The sequence below is a fragment of the Dermacentor andersoni genome, chromosome 2 (genome assembly GCF_023375885.2).
Source record: "Dermacentor andersoni chromosome 2, qqDerAnde1_hic_scaffold, whole genome shotgun sequence".
NCBI lineage: Eukaryota > Metazoa > Arthropoda > Arachnida > Ixodida > Ixodidae > Dermacentor > Dermacentor andersoni.
Window position 1 is genome coordinate 55,030,786 of NC_092815.1, and position 18,726 is coordinate 55,049,511.

At 47.6% G+C, this 18,726-nt stretch overlaps 1 protein-coding gene across 2 annotated transcripts in view; it reads left to right on the forward strand.

The window, feature by feature from the left end:
* Nucleotides 1–18,726, forward strand: part of LOC126542275 (ADAMTS-like protein 4) — a 60,602-nt gene that overhangs the window by 34,664 nt on the left and 7,212 nt on the right. Inside the window, exons 5-14 of one of the 2 annotated variants that reach the window (XM_050189277.3) lie at nt 1,712–1,814; nt 4,858–4,991; nt 6,124–6,319; nt 8,587–8,759; nt 9,596–9,794; nt 10,725–10,872; nt 14,388–14,631; nt 15,521–15,679; nt 16,520–16,669; nt 17,992–18,171. In XM_050189277.3, the coding sequence (XP_050045234.1) occupies nt 1,712–1,814; nt 4,858–4,991; nt 6,124–6,319; nt 8,587–8,759; nt 9,596–9,794; nt 10,725–10,872; nt 14,388–14,631; nt 15,521–15,679; nt 16,520–16,669; nt 17,992–18,171 (1,686 nt within the window). The remainder of the gene's footprint in view (nt 1–1,711; nt 1,815–4,857; nt 4,992–6,123; nt 6,320–8,586; nt 8,760–9,595; nt 9,795–10,724; nt 10,873–14,387; nt 14,632–15,520; nt 15,680–16,519; nt 16,670–17,991; nt 18,172–18,726) is intronic. The other variant, XM_050189278.3, reaches the window with a different exon arrangement.

Here is an 18,726-nt window from a genome sequence, read left to right on the forward strand (position 1 = left end):
TGAGTGAAGCACCTTTATCAGGAATGCCTGCAGAACGATCAGCCTTCCCCTGTAACGGAGTCGTCACCGTGACGCGACCATAACATCTTCCCGGCGTGTGGCACGTCTACTCCGGCTGTGGCCGCACCACTCAGCTTTTTCTTTTAACACTCAATTTTTTATGTTATATTCAATTCGCTGTGACGTATTAAAGCGGCTTCTGTTTTAAATAATACTAATAACTGACTTCAATATTTATTCGTTAACCATCATAACCTTCATTCTCGTGTTGCATTTAATACGTTGTGCACGCGTTGGCTGCACATCCTCTGATCGGTGATGATAAATTATGAATTAGTCTTTTTATGCCGCAGCAACCGCTTCTTCTATCCCGTACTAAACCCGCCGTGGTTGCTTAGTAGCTATGGTGTTGGGCTGCTAAGCACGAGGTCGCGGGATCCAATCCTGGCCACGGCGGCCGCATCTAGATGGGGGCGAAAGCACCTTGTGTACTTAGATTTAGGTGCACGTTAGAGAACCCCAGGTGGTGCAAATTTCCGGAGGCCCCCACTACGGCGTGCCTTTTGTTTTGGAAAAACCCATAGTTTAATTTTTTTTTTATCCCACACTAAGTTATTGGGGTCGTGAAATACTCTCCTGCGTCTCATCAGATGTCCGTACGCAGCCTGACCTGAATAATGGAAGGAGATTTCGTCTATTTGATCATCTCTCTGCTGCGAATGTAACTTTATAAAAGGTCTCCGACACCAAATCCATTCTTGTTCTCAAACGTTTGCCAATTAGAGAAGCAGTACAAGCGTTTTGTTCCATTATTTAAACAGTATTATCTCATTATTTTTTACCGCACACTATTGTTTGCCTTGTTGGATAGAAGCGCGCACTTCTGTGTAGCAAGGTAGACATAAATTTTAAGCCGACGTCAAGGAGAAATTTCCATGCCGCGTCCCCTGTCAGCCATTTTAAAGAAATTGCTGTGCTTGCGCTATTGCTGTCATTTCAATATACGTTTGCGCGACAGAAGAATAGGAACGGCGTTTCAAATGTTCGCGTAGTCATCGTTCACAAGTACTGCGTGACTTTAGACGTGAAAGTTTCTTACTACTTCCCGTTGATCACGTCACTTGCATGTTCATGTTCCTCTTTCGGAAGTGTATATGCCACATTCTTGGGCATTTCTTTTACATTGGCTCTAAGAGAAGGTCAGAACATGGATTCAAATTTACACGCAGCTCATGAAAAAATCAGCGGCCGAATTCACAAGGTATCTCGTTCGCCAGCGCTTTATGTCTATGGCTGACCCTATTCGCTTATAATATCTCCATCATCTGGGTTGGCTGGAATTTGCTCTTGCTCAACAATTCTAGCGTGAGAGTCTTTCGCGAATGCGCACCCAGCTTATGTGCATACCGCTGATTTAAACACTGAACGAAAGAGCGCAAGAGTACACGTAATTTGATTAACTTTCGGAATTTGTTTTTCTTACTCTTTCTTTCTGGGCTCTCCTCTGGGTGAGTGTCCTCTTTAAACGCTCTCTCACTATTTCTCTCACCGTTGTATGTTGGTAATAATTGTGTAAGTGATTGGTGTGGGTGCATGTAGCTTCCAAGTGAACCAATTTGTTATTTTCGTACATTTTCACACTGTCCGTATGTTTTTCTTACTCTTTTTAATTCCTGTACGTTTTGAATCCCCTTCTTCCGGACCGCCGCAGCCGTGTAACGCCATCGAAACCGACCCGAGACAGGAGCAGTGCTCTGCCTTCGACAACATGAGTTTCGAAGGCAATAAGTACGTGTGGAAGAAGTTCATCAGGGGTAAGTACTTTCTGGAAACGTTTGTCACGCGGACGCTGGTGTAATAGTAAATGCGCATGCTGGCTGTGTTCAGTAGGTTTCTATAGGGGACGGCTGTTCTCGTAGTATGTTTCATTGACGTGTTTCTTGAGTTTGTTTCATTGACGTGTCGATATCCCAGGTATTTTCTTTGTGTAGAAGTGGCCGAGGCTTTTGCACGTCTCAGAAAGCGATGGTGTAGCCGCAGCGCTCGGGTCTTTTGTTCGTAAATATATTTTAGAACTCAGTAATGCTCAGATCTCTTTAAAAGTCAGATCCATTCAGTAATGCACTTTCGTATAGCCCGTTTGATATTCCCACAGACTACAGCTCGTTCTGTATATGTACCGAGAGTGAGGTCGCCTAGAAGATCACGAAGATCTCCTAGAAAACGAGATTGTGTGTGGTTTATACGCAAATAATTGCAGAGGCTTACGCGTACAGCAGAATAAAATTATGTTTCCTTGTTTATTCCTTCCCCCACATCAGTTGAACCGCGTATTTAAGTTGTGTTTTCATTATATTATTATTATTATTATTATTATTATTATTATTATTATTATTATTATTATTATTATTATTATTATTATTATTATTATTATTATTATTATTATTATTATTATTGTAACGGAGGCATGCAAGCATATATGCAAGAAGGAACACTGCCTGCTTGTGTGAACATGATACAGGAACTAAAGACACTCGTATTCCTAACGCGCACCAAACACGCGTTTCCAAATTGACAAAAGCACCACTACGACACCCATACCACTTGTGAAACAGCAGTTCTAAACACAAAGGCGCTTATCCTCGGCGGTTGGTTATGGCTGGATGCTTCAAAAAAGACGTCCCATAACAGACTCATTCTTTCAACACGGCAACCACGCGTTACGTAACAGGTAATCTTCGCAGAACAACGCTTTAGCTGGTGCCACATAAGCTATAGAGCCATCCTAGGCAAATCAGCAAAAGGAGGCTCCTTCCAGCTCGGAAGTTCTCGTGCCGTGCTCACGGCGAGTGCGAGAGGCACTCGAGCGAAGCGCGAGGGAGGACAATGAGGCAGCCAACGAGATGCACGCCAGCGTGCGGCCTTGCTTGAGGTCTCGTAACCCTATAGCCGCTCCGCGGGTTCGGAGAATCGTAAATTGACTCGTAGCACCCCCCCCCCCCCCCCCCACTTTGTTCATGTATGCGTTCCCTGGCGTCCTCTATCGGTCAGAGAGGGTGCGAGCACTGGTTCCGGTCGACGACTCGCTCTTATCAGCATGAGAGCGGTGGGCTCGAAGCCATCTTGGCAACACGCCACATCGCTTGTTTCGGCTTTGCGCGTCAATTGGTCCACGCTCGCCCCAAGATGTCTCACCCCCCCATTTTTTTTTTTATAACTCCGTGCGCCGGCGCATGTGGACGCTGAGTGTGCGCACACCCACTCGGGGCGAGCAATTCATCTGAGTTATTCAAGTCCACCCACTTGCGACACGCGTTGCAAACCGGCGCCAACACTGCCCGATCGATTATTCCCCTCCTCTCCACGTGCCTACCCGCTGCGAGCGAAGAGCATCCGACCAGTGTCGTGGCCAGCGTCCCCCAAACAGCATATATTAAAAACTGAGCAACTTAATATGTGACACCCAGTAAGAGATGGCTATGCGGGTATGCGTGGCGTTCCGCGCCACGTGAATCCTCTTGTCCCGTCGCAACAGCGATTTTTTTTTTTTCTGAACTGCGACAAAGCGCTAGGAAGACAAGTACCAATGTACCGAAGATTTGCGACCATCGAGCCAGCAAAAGACGAATGTGCTATGTTCACTCTCCCACGATCACCGACCAGCAGCCAAGATAGCCAGTAGGTGGTGTATATAGTGCAGCGAAAAAACCGCGGACGTTGAAATTTCATCTCTATCACCCCGCTTTTAATTTGTGGAGACGTTGAGATGGCATTCACTTTCGACGACATTCTAAGCAGTAGTATCATTCTGTTAGTAGGACCGATCGGATAATGCAAGTGCTGTATTGCAATGTTATTCCTTTTTCGGGCTTCGTCAGTGGTCTGAGCAGCGCGCTCCGTCTCATTATCACAAGCGACGGTAGACAATACGGAAAGAAAAGTCTTGAGAAAGGAACCCCGTATATTAACCCATCTAGATTCACGTGCTTTTCTGATACTCTCCAACACACCTTGTACTCAATACCGCTGAAAACGCGATAGTATGCCTCAGTATAGTATCTTTCGTATGAACGCCCAGTTCAGGTATGTTTTTGACTGATCTGCATTTTACGCGTTAGCCCTAATCTTATTTTTTGCATCCATTTGTGCATATCGTGTTCGAACTTAAACGACACAAGCAAACGCCGAGTCTATGCACAGATCAAGTACACGTTGATGAAGTTTCCATATTGTACTGGATGGGTGTCCCTTTCCTCAACAAATAAATAAAGAAAAACGCATGTACAAAACAGTACTTGCCTCCGCCTGTTAACTATACCGCTGCGTCCATCGGTTTCCTTTTATTTCCTTTATTTTTGCGCTTGCTTCGGAAGCTGATACTGGCCCCTTCTTCCGACGCATTAAACAAAGCGAATCTCCACTATCACGTGTGTCAACTGCACGCATATGTCTCTTTCTGCCTGCATGCCTAACCACTTAAGTGCCTTGACGCACGCGTGGTCTGCGCTGGATCCGTCGTTTACGAACACGTCACCGGCGACGCGCCGCAGCCGCACAAGGGGGCTCGTCGCGTCGTTCTTGGTCAACGAGACGAGACGATGCGCAGCGCGCTGCCTTGCTTCGCTTCCCGGTCTCCGCGTCGAGAGCGCGTCGCGAAATATATGGTCTGCGTGCCAAAACAAACGAGGCCTCCTTTTAACTATACACAGGCTCTCGCACATGGAAGGCTCTCGACAAGCGCTGATCGTTGTTTTGCAAACCGCGCCAAGAAATGCGGTATATATACGCGCAGCTTGCATGCGCCAATCATTAAGCACACAATGTCGTCGGTGACCCGCGGTTTCTGCTTGCCCGCAGAACCCGCCGACTGCCAGTTGCATTGTCAGCCGATGGGCCATCGCTTCTACGCCACGCTGGCCAAAGTGGTTAGAGACGGCACCCCTTGTTCCTCTGGCCTGGACGATCGTGTGTGCATTGGTGGCAGCTGCCTGGTGAGTGTACGGCCCGCGCAAACTGAGCGGCCGTTTTGAAACTTTTAACGGCGAGCTCGCCGCCTTCTTCCGGAATCGTTTGGAGCCTCCTTGAAGCCTATGCGGTTTCAGTTATTTCTCGGCGTTCAACAACATCCATACGTCAAGCGACACTTGCGCGTGTCTGTGGCATGACGAGCGCACGGGCCATCTGTTCTCGAGAACGCGCGCGTGCAGTTAATCTGAAAAGCGAGAGGCTGCCAGCAAATGGCGGCCGTCGCTGGGCGTTGAGCGAAGGTGTGTGACGTCGACGGTGCCGAAACCCACGTACTCATTATGAGCACTGATGACTTAATTACCCTGTAGACCGCGTCCCGGCCAGCGAAGAAAGTGAAGCTTTATGTTCGACGCTGCGTCTTCCGGAGCAGCCAAACGCGTGTGCCTCATTTATAGTTGGCAGAGGCCATTTATATAAGGCCGGGGAGAATGCGCCAACCGCTCCGAAATTATCTTCCGGATTCTTTAATTACGATATGCTAAAAGTAACATGCGTTATGTCACTCAGGTCTGAATGCGTCAGCGTCTTAAGTTACAAGGCCACTCGTAGAAAAGCTATCGTTGTAAAGAAACAATTGCGTTTGCCTTCTTTTGTTCGGCCGTTCAGTAATTAGCCGGAAATGACACTTTGCAAACACATATTTTTTTTTTTCAATACCGTTGCTTTCGGCACGTTGATATACCGATATTCACAGTGTTTCATCAGTACATATGAACTCCTTTTCACTTGCAAGTTACCCTGGCTATCGATCACTTCGTTCTCAGGCGCTAGTTTCTAACAATTTGTGTGCGAGAACGGATTGTTAGGATGCGCATCAGCGCCACTCGTAATAGCGAACGAGGCAACAGTGAAGGTGGCTCACAAAATCAGTTCTTGCGTGCGGGAATGTCGCACAAATTGGGCGGATTGTCTCATTGTAGCACCCGTGCGTTGCACTTTTGAGGTACTTTGCAGCGCATGCGGCAACTTGCGCCTTCGTCTGAACGCTTATGTGCGAGAGAATAAAGACATCTTAGCTCGAAGGGCTCGGCTCTGAAGCCATTGTGGCGCTCCTTGTGCGCGACGGTGACACTCTTCCCTGCGCATCTCTCACAGGCAGTCGGCTGCGACGGCGTGGTGAGCTCACGGCGCAGCGCCGACCTGTGCGGCGTGTGCGGCGGTGACAACGCGACGTGCCGGACATTCTCGGGTCTGCTGACGCTGCGCAACTTATCCAAGGACTACGAGGTGATCGCGGCCATACCAAGGGGAGCGGCCAGCCTGGTGGCCACGGCAGAAGGGAACAGGCTCGGTGAGGGCATACGCTGCATATAACCGACACACAACTAAACACCATCGCATGATGATGAACCGACTGGCATGGATATTCGTGCCCCCCTCCAACCCTTCCACACTTTCGGCAATGTGCTTTGGTCTGCGCTTGCGTGCGTGCGCACGCGCGAGCGTTCGAAAAATTGCAGCCTAGAATGTGGAGTTTAAATGTTATGTTGTATATTTACGCTTCCGGCGTGATTAAATAACTATTCTGCTACTCAGCAGCTCCGAGCCAATGGTTACTCTAAGCAGCTCCTTTTGCAATGTGCCCCTTCACAGAAAAAAAAAAATAATTAGGCAGTTTCAAGCCTCCGTGGGCGAATGGGTAGCGCATCGGGAGGCTGTCTTGATGTAACAGGGTTCAAAACCAACGGTCGGACCAACTTCGGTCACTGAGTAGGTGGCAATGTGTACATACATGCAGCTCTTCAAGGAACCTGTTTCACGCTGACATGGGTCACTGTAGACGTGCGAGTGGGCAGGTACCGCTCTCCGAAGAAACTCTTTGATGCTGACTTGGAGCTATACGCTCTTCAATGAACGTCTTTCACGCCATCTTATTTAACTAGGTATGTGCCACTGGAAATATGCCGCTCCACAATGACGAAAAAGATCCATTAAGTTTCTGCGATGCTGAGAGGAATCAAGCCCACGTCACAAGGAGAGCAACCCGACGCGTTAGTAGGATGCGCCACGAATACAGTGGGTATGTGCCGCTTTTCAATGAACGCCTATCACGCCAACGCTTTAGCGAGCTGCGGAATTAAAAACGCTGGATATGTGCGGCTTTTCAATGAACATCTCGCCAACTTCGGTCACTGAGTATGCAGCAATTCCCAGCGTTCTCAGGCACCGGCGCGCCACGCTTCTCGTCTCGGAGGCCACGCACGGACTTCTTGGCAGTGCCACTAGATGGCGCAGCGTGTCCAGAAAGCGCGACAGAGGAGCCCGGCTGCCGCATGACGCGTTTCGCAGCGTTCGCACGCGCCGATACTCTATGCATTTCGGCACTGAGTGATCTTGGGGACGCGGAAACAGGAATCCCGCTGCAGAACACGCCTCATGCATAACTCATTTCGACGGTGCCAATACGTTGTGTCGCTATATTGAAAACGCATTACCGTCGACAGTCATCGGGAGATAGGTTCTGCCGATTTTTTTTTTTTTTTTGATATGATGGACGTGTAAAGCCTGGTATACGGCAGACTTTGAAGGTGTTTGAGTGTTACTGGCCGAATCCGGTGGAGCAAGTCCCAGTCATGACGCTCCATCGGCGTTGCGCGGGGTAGGCAGGTCATAAACTACTTGCCACTGGCACGAGTCCGTGGTCTGTGTAGAGAGCAGTTACTACTCGCGTTTCTTTAGATGTGCTCAGGGATCGGCCCTCATAAAAAACCCCGAAGCTTTTCAGCAATGGTTGTTTTAAGTTTAAGTTTAAGTTGTTTTAGGCATGCGTACTGGCTGTGCAACTCGCACCCTAATTTCATTTCTGAGTTAGCCGGGGCACCGAGTTCAGCGCCGTTTCGAGACACCTTAAGGCTTATGTCAGTGAAACTATTAGGGTCCCGCTGTGGTGAGAAAATCAGGAACAAGACGTGAACAGCGCGTGCGTGAACGTTGCAGTGTATAGCCATAGTATCGACAGCGCGTTGGAGCGTCGAGGACATCAGCGATCAAGTCATGCTCCAGGTTACGCAATGCCAAGTTACGCAAGTCAAGTTCCATGATGAAAAACCAATGAAGAAGCCATGGGCCTCGCTACATGTTGTGTTTTCAAATACAGAAATATATATATGCTATATATTGTACACGGTTAGCTTTGGCAATGACATTTTAGTTGTCGAACCCAATTTCGCCCATACATTTTAGTATAGCGTGTGTGGCAGATTGTTCGGCATATCGGTATCCTTCATTTCTTCCTTCTTTTTCTTTCGCGTCAGTTTTTGTGCCAGAAGCGGCAATTTCAAGCACTCGTAATTATAAAATCACTCCAAGCGGATCATTTCATCGTGTTGCACAAACTTTTGGTGTTAAGCATGTGATGTTATTTTGCTTGTCCGTTCACCCCAAGTTCACTCACTCAACAAATCTGGTCCAACGTTACTATAATAATAGGACCTTATTTGTAAACGTGCGAAGAAAGGATTGATTGATTGATTGATTGATTGATTGATTGATTGATTGATTGATTGATTGATTGATTGATTGATTGATTGATTGATTGATTGATTGATTGATTGACAGCCGTGAAGGACGCTGAGAGCGGTCGCTTCATACTGAACGGCAACGCCGGCGTGTGGGATCCCGCCGGCGTGTACGCGGGCGCAGGTACCCGTTTCCACTACCGCGTCCAGAATCGCACCGGCGCTCAGTCCTTGGAGGCCAGGGGACCTCTCGCCAGGCCTGTCCAACTCATGGTACCGACATTATGTGCATGCTTCTTTATCATTCGCACTACGATCCGCGCACAGAATCGCAAGGACAGACACATGTCTGTTCTCCTGGGCTATCGAAGGCAGCAAAACAGAAGTGGTCAATTTAAAAAAGACTAACAAATCCCTGCGATAATGCTACATTGCATTATGCACTTGATGCTTATCTTTACATCTCTAGTACTTTAGGGGTTGTCCCAAAACTTTAGACGAGTTCGGTAGAAGGTTTTTGATGATGAGGAGGATAATGAAGACGCGGTTGTTAAAGAAAAAAAAAGTTATGTTCACCCCCTAAACTGAAGTCCTGCACACCCGCCGTGGTTGCTCAGTGGCTATGGTGTTGGGCTGCTGAGCACGAGGTCGCGGGATCGAATCCCGGCCACGGCGGCCGCATTTCGATGGAGGCGAAATGCGAAAACAACCGTGTACTTAGATTTAGGTGCACGTGAAAGAACCCCAGGTGGTCTAAATTTCCGGAGTCATCCACTACGGCGTGCCTCATAATCAGAAAGTGATTTTGGCACGTAAAACCCCATAATAATAATAATAAAAAGTCCTGCACGGCAGTAAGATGGTGACCATTAATTCGAACGATGACATAGGATAAGCCGCCATTTCCTTCAACGCAAGGCACGAAGCATAGCATGGCTCTCGGCGAGAATACAACTCGCTGACATGCGAGTTGTATCCTCGGGCGAATTGTAAGTGCGAATGCGCTTGGCAGCAAATATTTCCCATGGTGTGTTTGTGTAGCACGCCTCTTCAACGCACCTCTTCTGTCGTTCTCCGTCTGCGTGGTTGACAGCCGCACTTTTCCGCAGTTGGTGTTCCGCAGCCCGAACCTGGGCGTCAAGTTCCAGTACAGCGTGAGCAGCCGCGTGGCCAACAAGGGCGCGCCCCCGTCGGCATCAGCGGACGAGCCTTCGCTCGGCGGGCAGTTCCTGCGGTCACGCGCCGTGCTCGAGACGGGCCCGTTCCGCTGGCAGCTGGCCTTCACTTGCAGCAAGACCTGCGGCACAGGTGACGCTGGCAAGCCGGCCACCAGTACAACCACACCATATACTTGATTGACTGATTGATTGATTGATTGATTGATTGATTTTATTGTCCCAGTTAGGTATCACTCAACTGTCACAAAATTTGTTTGGACCCATAGCCGTAATTGGCATATGGTTCAATTCTGAACCACACTTCTAAATAACTGGCATGCAGTGGCATCTCAGAATGACAGATACCACGCGACAAATACACAATTTTTACAAATAACCTTGAAAACTTGCTTGTTTTGAACAGATGAGCTGTATAGTTATAAAGACTGTATACCTTCGAAAGCGAGCGTTCATTCTTAAATGGCATTTTCTTCCTAAATGTAATGAAGTTCCTCGCTGCCATTGCGCGAGTACGCGCTTCTCATTTATCCTATTTAATGTTAACGCTTACAGGTATTGGCCCAAAGCTTCGACTTGGAATGCAGCTCTCGGGCTTCACAAAAACGAAAATGAAGAGAACTTTATAGTTGAATAGTGGTACATGGTCATGGCTCGAAAGCTCGCGATCATCTGCCATTATTATGATGAGCGCAGGTTACACGGTGATACGAATCAAAAAGTAAAACATGATCATAAGGATTAAAATCTGTTACCGATGAACAGAGTGGGTCACTTGTAGAATCAACCTGATCACCATTTTTTCACATATAGATGGGTCTATCTCTTAAACTAAACTAGCTTCAGCTGTTTCACTGACCATCTAGTTCTCAGCGAGTGTGCAAAGCGCACGGGCATTACATGTCGGTCATGAGGAACCTACAAAAGTGTGTCGAACATATTCGACGTGACAACCTGTTCAATGTCAGAGATCATGAGCGTGAGCAATCGTGGCAACTTGTGTTTCAGGCACCTGAAATCAACAAGACAGAATATTTCGTAACTGGAGTGTCATTCTCTGCAGGGCTGCGGCACATGGTGGCCAGCTGCGTACTTTCGGCCACCGGAGCGCCGGTGCCAGAGGAGCACTGCTCAAATCTTCCACGACCCAGGACCCCGCCGACCCAGCCGCAACCAGTGCCGTGCAATACGCAGCCCTGCCCCACCGACCGGTAGGTGCCTTCCGGCTCGGTGTTCCCGCTCTCTCGCTTCGACGTCCAAGTGGTTCATCGAGACTCTAAGTCATGATTCGGACGCCAGGCACTCTAGCAAGGAGTGACAGTCCTCTTGATAATCTTATGGGGCTAATTGCGGCTCGTGGCTATGTGTGCCTGGGCCTTCACCAATCGCCGTCACTGAGAATGAAAACGCAACCCATCGGTAAGGAGCACACTTGTCGAAATCGTCACATACACTGCATTTAGTTGGCCCCACAAACGGATTATGCGTCGCCTAATGTAAACATAAATAAGACCAAGCGAGTCGGGAAGTAGGCTTAAACCCGCAGAAACAATTATGGTAAGGCTGTCCTCAAGTTTACTCGCGCAAAAAAGGAACGAAGCATCGGTACAGCAAAGGAAATTAAGGCGTGAGCGTGGTGGAAAAAGGTAGAAACCAATGTTATAAGTATAGGTGCGTGTTTAGATCTGTTGGCGAGAAGCTGGTCTGATTGCTACTTCAATCAGCGTGTCGTGAATAGTACTTTTTCGCCCCGTGGCCGTGCACGGTCGAGAGTTGCCTGGTCACGCTGAGCCCTGCTGTACACAAGCTAAGCTTCGCCATTCTGAAGAGTAGGTAGCTCCTTCCGGTGGTAGTTGCCACTTAGCTTCCTACTTTCTTTTTCTATCTTTCAATTGTATATATGTTTCCAAGCCACATAATAATAAATTATGGGGTTTTACGTGCCAAAACCACTTTCTGTTTATAAGGCACGCCGTACTGGGGCACTCCGGTAACTTGGACTGCCTGAGGTTATGTAACGTGCACGTAAGTCTAAGTACACGGGTGTTCTCGCATTTCGCCCCCACCGAAATACGGCCGCCGTGGCCCGGATTCGATCCCGCGACCTCGTGCTTAGCAGCCCAACACCATAGCCACTAAGCAACCACGGCGGGTAAGCCAAATAATAATAATAAACCCGTGTTTCTGATTGACATATTTATATGAGGCATCTGAAACAAAACTAGCCCGGATTAACGTAGTGTGATATTTTACAATTTATTAATTTAAAAGCAGCAGAATTATAATATAGCTGGTAATTGGTTTGCAGGAAAAGTAGTGGGCGTCGGGCCCGTGCCGGTAACCAGTAGCCTGCCAGTTTCATCATTATCATCATCGTCAGCCTAATTTTATGTCCACTGCAGTACGAAGGCCCCTTCCCTGCGATCTACAATTATCCTTGTCTTTCCCTAGCTGCTTCCAATTTGCACCTGCAAATTTCCTAATTTCGTCACCCTACCTAATCTTCTGCCATCCTCGAGTGCGCTTCCCTTCCCTTGACACCCATTCTGTAACTTCAGTGGTCCACCGGTTATCTGCCCTACGCATTACGCGGCCTGTCTGTCTGAAAAACATTTATTTACATAAGTTTTGCACCAACACTAGGTGGGCTCCCGTAATATGGGAGCCCATTGGCGTCGGCCGCCGCCCGGGCCCGCTCGACCAAGGCCTGTTGGGCCGTCAGGTCAGAGCAGCCGAGCAGGGCTGCCTCCCAGTCCTCCCGGGAAGGGTTGGGTAAGGGGGTTAGATTTGGGGTTTTTTGACATTCCCACACCATGTGGAAAATGTCTGGGGACCTTTCCCCACAGTGCGGGCAGTTCCCCGTGCAAGCGGGGTCAGTAAATTTAAGACTGCCGGGCACAGTAGAGTTTTGGTGTAAAGGCGAAGGGGAATGCGCTCCTCCGTTTTTGTGAGGTCCTTACAGGGCTTAGGATAGATGGAATGGCCAGATTGGTAATGCTGAACGATCTCTTTGAAAGTATAGGTGGGATTGGGTTCGGGGTCCGGATCGGTGGGGGACGAAGGTGATGCCCGGAAAGTGAGCGCGCGGGCGATGGCATCGGCCGTCTCGTTTCCCTCGAGGCCCGTGTGAGCCGGAGTCCAGATAATTGTACGGTACGAGGGGGCACCGAGATAGTCGCTGTTTTGCAAAATTTTGTAGGCAAGGTACGGTATGTGCCCCTGCTCAATATTGCGGCAAGCACCCCTCGGTAATGATGACCCGCGAGTGCTGATCTGCGGCGGCTAGCGCGATGGCAACCACCTCCGCGTGTGTAATGGTGTGTGCACGGAAAGTGAGTCCGTTTACTGCAGTGTTTTGGTAACGCCTGGCCAGCTCCATTTTTTTTTCTTAATATCAACTAAAATATCTGTTATCCCCGTTTGCTTTCTGGTCCACAACGCTCTTTTTCTGTCTCTTAACGTTACGCCTAAGATTTTTCTTTCCATCGCTCTCTACGTGGTCCTCAACTTGTTCTTGAGCTGGTTTGTTAACCTCCAAGTTTCCGCCCCATATGTTAGAACCGGCATAATGCAATGAGTGTGCACCTTTCTTTTAAACGACAGTGGCAAGCTCCCATTCGTAATTTGGTAATGCCTGCCGTATGCACTCCAACCCATTTTTATTCTTCTGTAAATTTACTTGTCATGGTGAGGATCGCCTGTGAGTAATTGATCTCGATAAATGCCTGTCGGTTTATGCAGGCTTAAAATGGGAGATCATTTTGGGAATGATCATGGCTTCAAGCTGACATTGGTGTCAGCTTGAAGTCACCGCAGAAAGAAATGCTGTGAGCATCATTTAATATCCGGTGCACCAATCAGTCAATAATGTTATGACTGTGGGGATGCAATATTACAGCCTCGTTGTTCTCACTAAGTATGCACTGCTTAATCCTAGTTCAACTCTTGATACATAATATAAATATAATTACAACAGTATGTACTACACCACTCTCATGCACTTTCAGTCAATGGTCTTGCTTTAAACAAAGATTGCCATTGCATGTGGTATACTCAAAACTCATAGCCACACCGATTGCCAGTGACGCGGCTCCTTCCGCTGTCAGTTGAATAGCTATCTTCAGCATACGCACATAAGAAAGCGCACTTTTTTTTACCACAAGCCTTGTTCCATAAGATAACAAAACATTTTCTGCCTTGCTGAGTAATTTCAATAATTCGAGTACCAGGCAAGTGCAAACCTATTGCTGCCAGAGTTTCAGTATATATTAGACGTCATCTATGTTGTTTCTCGTATTTGCTCAGCCAAAACACAATGGCTCTGTTGTCCGACTGCTAACTTCCATAACTGCGCTTGATCAGGCAATAACATGTGCACTAAGCCAGGTCATCAATCTGACGACGATTTGCCAGACTTGCTGAAAGCTGGCTACACTGCTTAACAATTCTTTATGCGGGAAAGCTAAGCTAAACAGTAGACTGCGTTGCAGGGGAAACTCGAGAGCAGGATCTGAAAACACGAAGAATGAAGAGAAACTCGCATCGAAAGTCATGTCGTTTTAAGCTGAGCGTCGCAAGAATTGAGAAAGAAGCGTTTAGGTGGCAGCGGATGTCTTCGCACATTACTGAATGCTTTCATATCACACTTTCTTACGCTTTCTGTGTCACGCGTACTAATGTTCGCTCGCTATCGCGGTTTTTCTTCATCCGTGACGCACTACTACAGTAGCGGCCGTAGTGGCGCTGGAGGCGACACGGACGGCAGTCCTCGCTGGCAGGTGACCTCCGACTGGTCCGCCTGCTCGGCCACGTGCGGCGACGGCCTGCAACGGCGCACCGTTGTCTGCGTGGGGCTGAGAGGAGGCGCACTGCGGGACTCGGCGTGCAAGCAGGGCGACGAGAAGCCGCCCTCAGTGAGGCCCTGCAACTTGAAGCCCTGCGCTGTCTGGCGAGCCGGCCCGTGGGGCAAGGTACCTGATACACGCTCGCATCATCGAGCACGACTGCCTGCATACGATTAGGCTTTTGAGGCCAAGGTCTTCAGAGATGTGCTGGTGACGTCTTTCATATAAATCCTGATTTGGAGACCTCGCTTGAAGAATAATCAAATTCTAGCACGGTCGATGAATATGACGTGTAGACACATCACGATTGATATCACATGCATATATCTGCAATAGTGCAGTCAGGTTTTTTTTTTTTTTTTTTTCGAGGTGCATTGAACATTTTTTTTTTTTTTGCCAAAATAGTATCAAGAAACAGGGGTAGCTGCATTTACGTGCAGCTTTTTAAATACCTGGAAGAAAGTATCTCAGCCCAACAGGTTAGTCGGTGAAAGACTGCGAAAGTTGAAAACCAGGAAATAGCGGCGCCGCGAAAGAAAAAAAAAGAAAAAAGAAAGATCGCGGCGTAACTTTCAGCCTAAAGAAATTTCTTGTGCTTAAGATGTCCTAGTCAACTATTCATTCAAGAAACGCTCTAATCCCCAACGAATCTTGAACAGGTACCCAGTTCTGAAGCTTTATTTCATAAATATCCGCCGGGACAAAGGCAGCCAATGGATGCAGAAGGCGTGCAACCTTCTTCCTTAGACTTCTAACATACACTTTTTACTTTTCGAGAGCCTATTTTCAGGGTAAATGCAAACATTTTGCTTATTAGCCTTTGCTTTCCTTGCCTGCCTTATGCCTTTTCCTTTCTTTCTGTTTTTTCTATGCGCTTCCCCAGAAAAGCGTGGACGCTAACCGATTACTGTGACCAGACCGTGTGAGGTTCAAACTAATGCCGCGTATCCTACCGAAGAGTTCATCCGGCGCTATACTGTTTTACTGATCCTAACCCTCCAATCTCTGCCCGCAGTGCAGCAGCGAGTGCGGGAAAGGCATGCGCAAGCGCGAGGTAAGCTGTGGGCCAGGCCTGAAGGCGTCTGCCTGCAAAGCCTCCGAGAAACCCGCCACCGAGCAGGTGTGCGAGATGCCACCTTGCTCGAGCACCTGGTTCTTCTCAGCCTGGTCCGAGGTAAATTTTCTCCACTGAAATTCTGTTCTTTTCTCTCTCTCTCTCTCTCTTAGTTATTCCTTTGTTCATACTGTTAGAGGCACTTGAACAGAGTTAGTCGTGGAGCCAACTACGCAAACGTCAGTCAACTTGCGAGCTACTTAGCGCGACGAACAGATACGCGTGCGTGCGTGCGTACGTACGTGCGTACATACATACATACATACATGCATACATACATACATACATACATACATACATACATACATACATACATACATACATACATACATACATACATACATACATACATACATACATACATACATACATACATACATACATACATACATACATTTGCAAATATAAATTAGGATAATATTCAATATGCGTTAACATTGTGGTCAAGCCAATCACGTAAATGAATTTTTTAATTACTTGTTAAAAATCTGGATCCACTTGAAACGGGCTATCAGTATTTTTTTTTCTTCGGCTTGCAAGAAGAAAAAGAGCTGCGCTAAAAGGCATTTGTACAGAGTCGTTTACAATAAAGTGTTTGCTTACCTGAAAAAAATGGCTTGAATTATCGCGGACATACTATGCAGTTGGCTATAAACGAGTGTTTTAGTACATGTGATGAACATGTTTGTCGAACTGTTCAGTAGCTTCATGCATGTAGCTGACTTGTGGTTCAGTAGAAGCAAGTGTAAAGCAAGTTTACTGTATACTGCAGTATATATGTGTACTCTTATGAAAAGATAAGTGTTTATTTTGTTCCAGTTTCCGAGGCCACCCGAGCTGCAGAGGAATGCAGTAAGCTTGTGTACTTGAACATGTTCGTCGAACCTTTCTTTTGCGCAGTGTTCCGTCAAGTGTGTTCCGGGCGTTCAGAGGCGACGAGTTTTCTGCGTCCCCGGACAGAATGAATGTGACATGCTGGATAAGCCTTCGTCCCAGCAACCATGCCTTGAGCTTTGCACAGGAACCTGGTTTGTGGGACCCTGGTCAAAGGTGCGCCAATGATGTTACGGCAGAACTCACTTTTCAGTAGTGCAGAGTTATTTTGGAAAAACACTTAAGGACCTTGCACCAGGTTTGGCCACTGCAAACAAGCAAGCCCTGTGCTTATGATCACGCGGTCATGATAGTGTCTCCAAATACTACAGCTATGTACGATGCGAAAACAACTGAAAATTCAAACGCAAGTCCGCAAGTCCGCACGCCGTTATTCTCGTTATTCTGCGCCGTGTAACAACAACAACAACAACAACAAGAGGAAAATGTCACAAACGACGTGATGGAAAGGATGCCAGGCTGATAGGAAGAGCTAACACTAGTACATTCTAGCAGAGACACAGACGTTCGCATGCGACCGCACTGATGTCATTGCCAATCGGGGTTTCGTTTTCAAACATAACCAGCTTGCATGCTAATCTCCACGTAGCTGCAGAACAGTGCCAAAGCCCTTGAGTAATGGGCGGAGTGGATGGAATGGTACGTGATTCGCCTCGAATTACTGATGCCGAGAAAGCTGAAGCACCTCATGCTGTATTGAGGTAATGGATGAGACAGTATGCAACGTGTCGCGCAGAACCCGCACAGAGAAGTGCGTTGAGTGAACGCCTGAAATTGATGGAATGGGGACGAGATATGAAGAGATATTCGAAGGTATGCGACTGATGAAGCACTCCGCAGTACGTGGAGGAGAGACGGAGGTTTTGCAGGGACTCAAAAGAACTTTCAGAGGGCCTAGTTCGTGCATACTTGACGTGAATAAAGAGTGCAAGAACAAAAAAGACAAGACGACACAAAAGAAAAGTAGCGGAAACAGGACAAGTGTTTGTTCCGCGTCCACCCCTCTTTTTTTTTCATGTCGTGTTCTTGTTTGTTTGTTTGTTTGTTTGTTTCGCTCATTAATTATGTCTAGCTTTACAGCGGGCGTCTAAAGTGTGCGCTTGAGGTGTGGCATAAAAAGGCATGTTGTTTGGCACAGTATACTGAGCTCGGGGCTGCGATTAGTCTGTCACCTTTTTTCGGGGCTTTTCTGATCATTATAGGGCGTCATTTTCTGACGCAAGCAAGAGACAGAATTGACGCTCCAATCTCTGCCTACAGGCAAGCATTCCTTTATACCGTAAATCTGCTGAACACAGTGCTAGTTGTGAACAGAGTGCTACACGTCTCTTTGGCCCACCCCTATAGAGCCATGATCAAGCTGTCTTTCTCATGATGGCTGTGTATTTAGCGTTGCGACTACAGTAACTTCCCCTGCCAGTCCTTACTGCACTGCCTCTCGGCCACCCGACGTCATCGTCGTGCATGCCTGTTCGCAGTGCCTTCCCGGTTGCGGCAACGGGACGCGCGAACGCCAGGTTCTGTGCGTCGGCCAGCAGGGAGGCCGATGGACGACGGTGGTGCCCGATGGCCACTGCGGCTACGCAGAGCGGCCGCTCGCCTCGGAACCCTGCGAAACGCCCTGTGCGCCAGAGTGGCACACGTCGGCATGGAGCACTGTAAGCGTACTCGGACAAATGATACTAAATCTTATTGACGAAATCGTTAAGCTTTGAATCCTCAAGAAAGCTTTCAGTTCAAAAATATATTGATTGCCATCAAAATACAGGGAAAGGGATCTCATCACGCAAAACCGCAAGCGATCGCTTAGAGACCCGACGACAATCACGGGAAATAGCAGCACAGCACAAGTGTGCCAGCACTAATAACACTGAAAGAAAATTTCAAGGTAAAGCAAGTGAGAGTTATATCCTCGTACACATCGCACAAACGAGGTCACAAACCGGCATCTTATGGGCAGACAAAAATTAATAATAGTCAGACAGCTTATACAGGCGAAGAGGACACTTATTAAAGAAGACGTCACTCGTTAGTAATATGTTGTGACAAGAAGTAAAAAAAAAACTAAATTACGATGTCGCATTGCCAAGGAAATATTAGCATATACGAAATCGCACGACTAACGCAAGTTGTACTATACAAAATAAATGAAGTGAACTTTAAAGTGCTTAAACAGGGCAATGTAAGAGTCTTTCAAGAGTATTTTCTCCCTT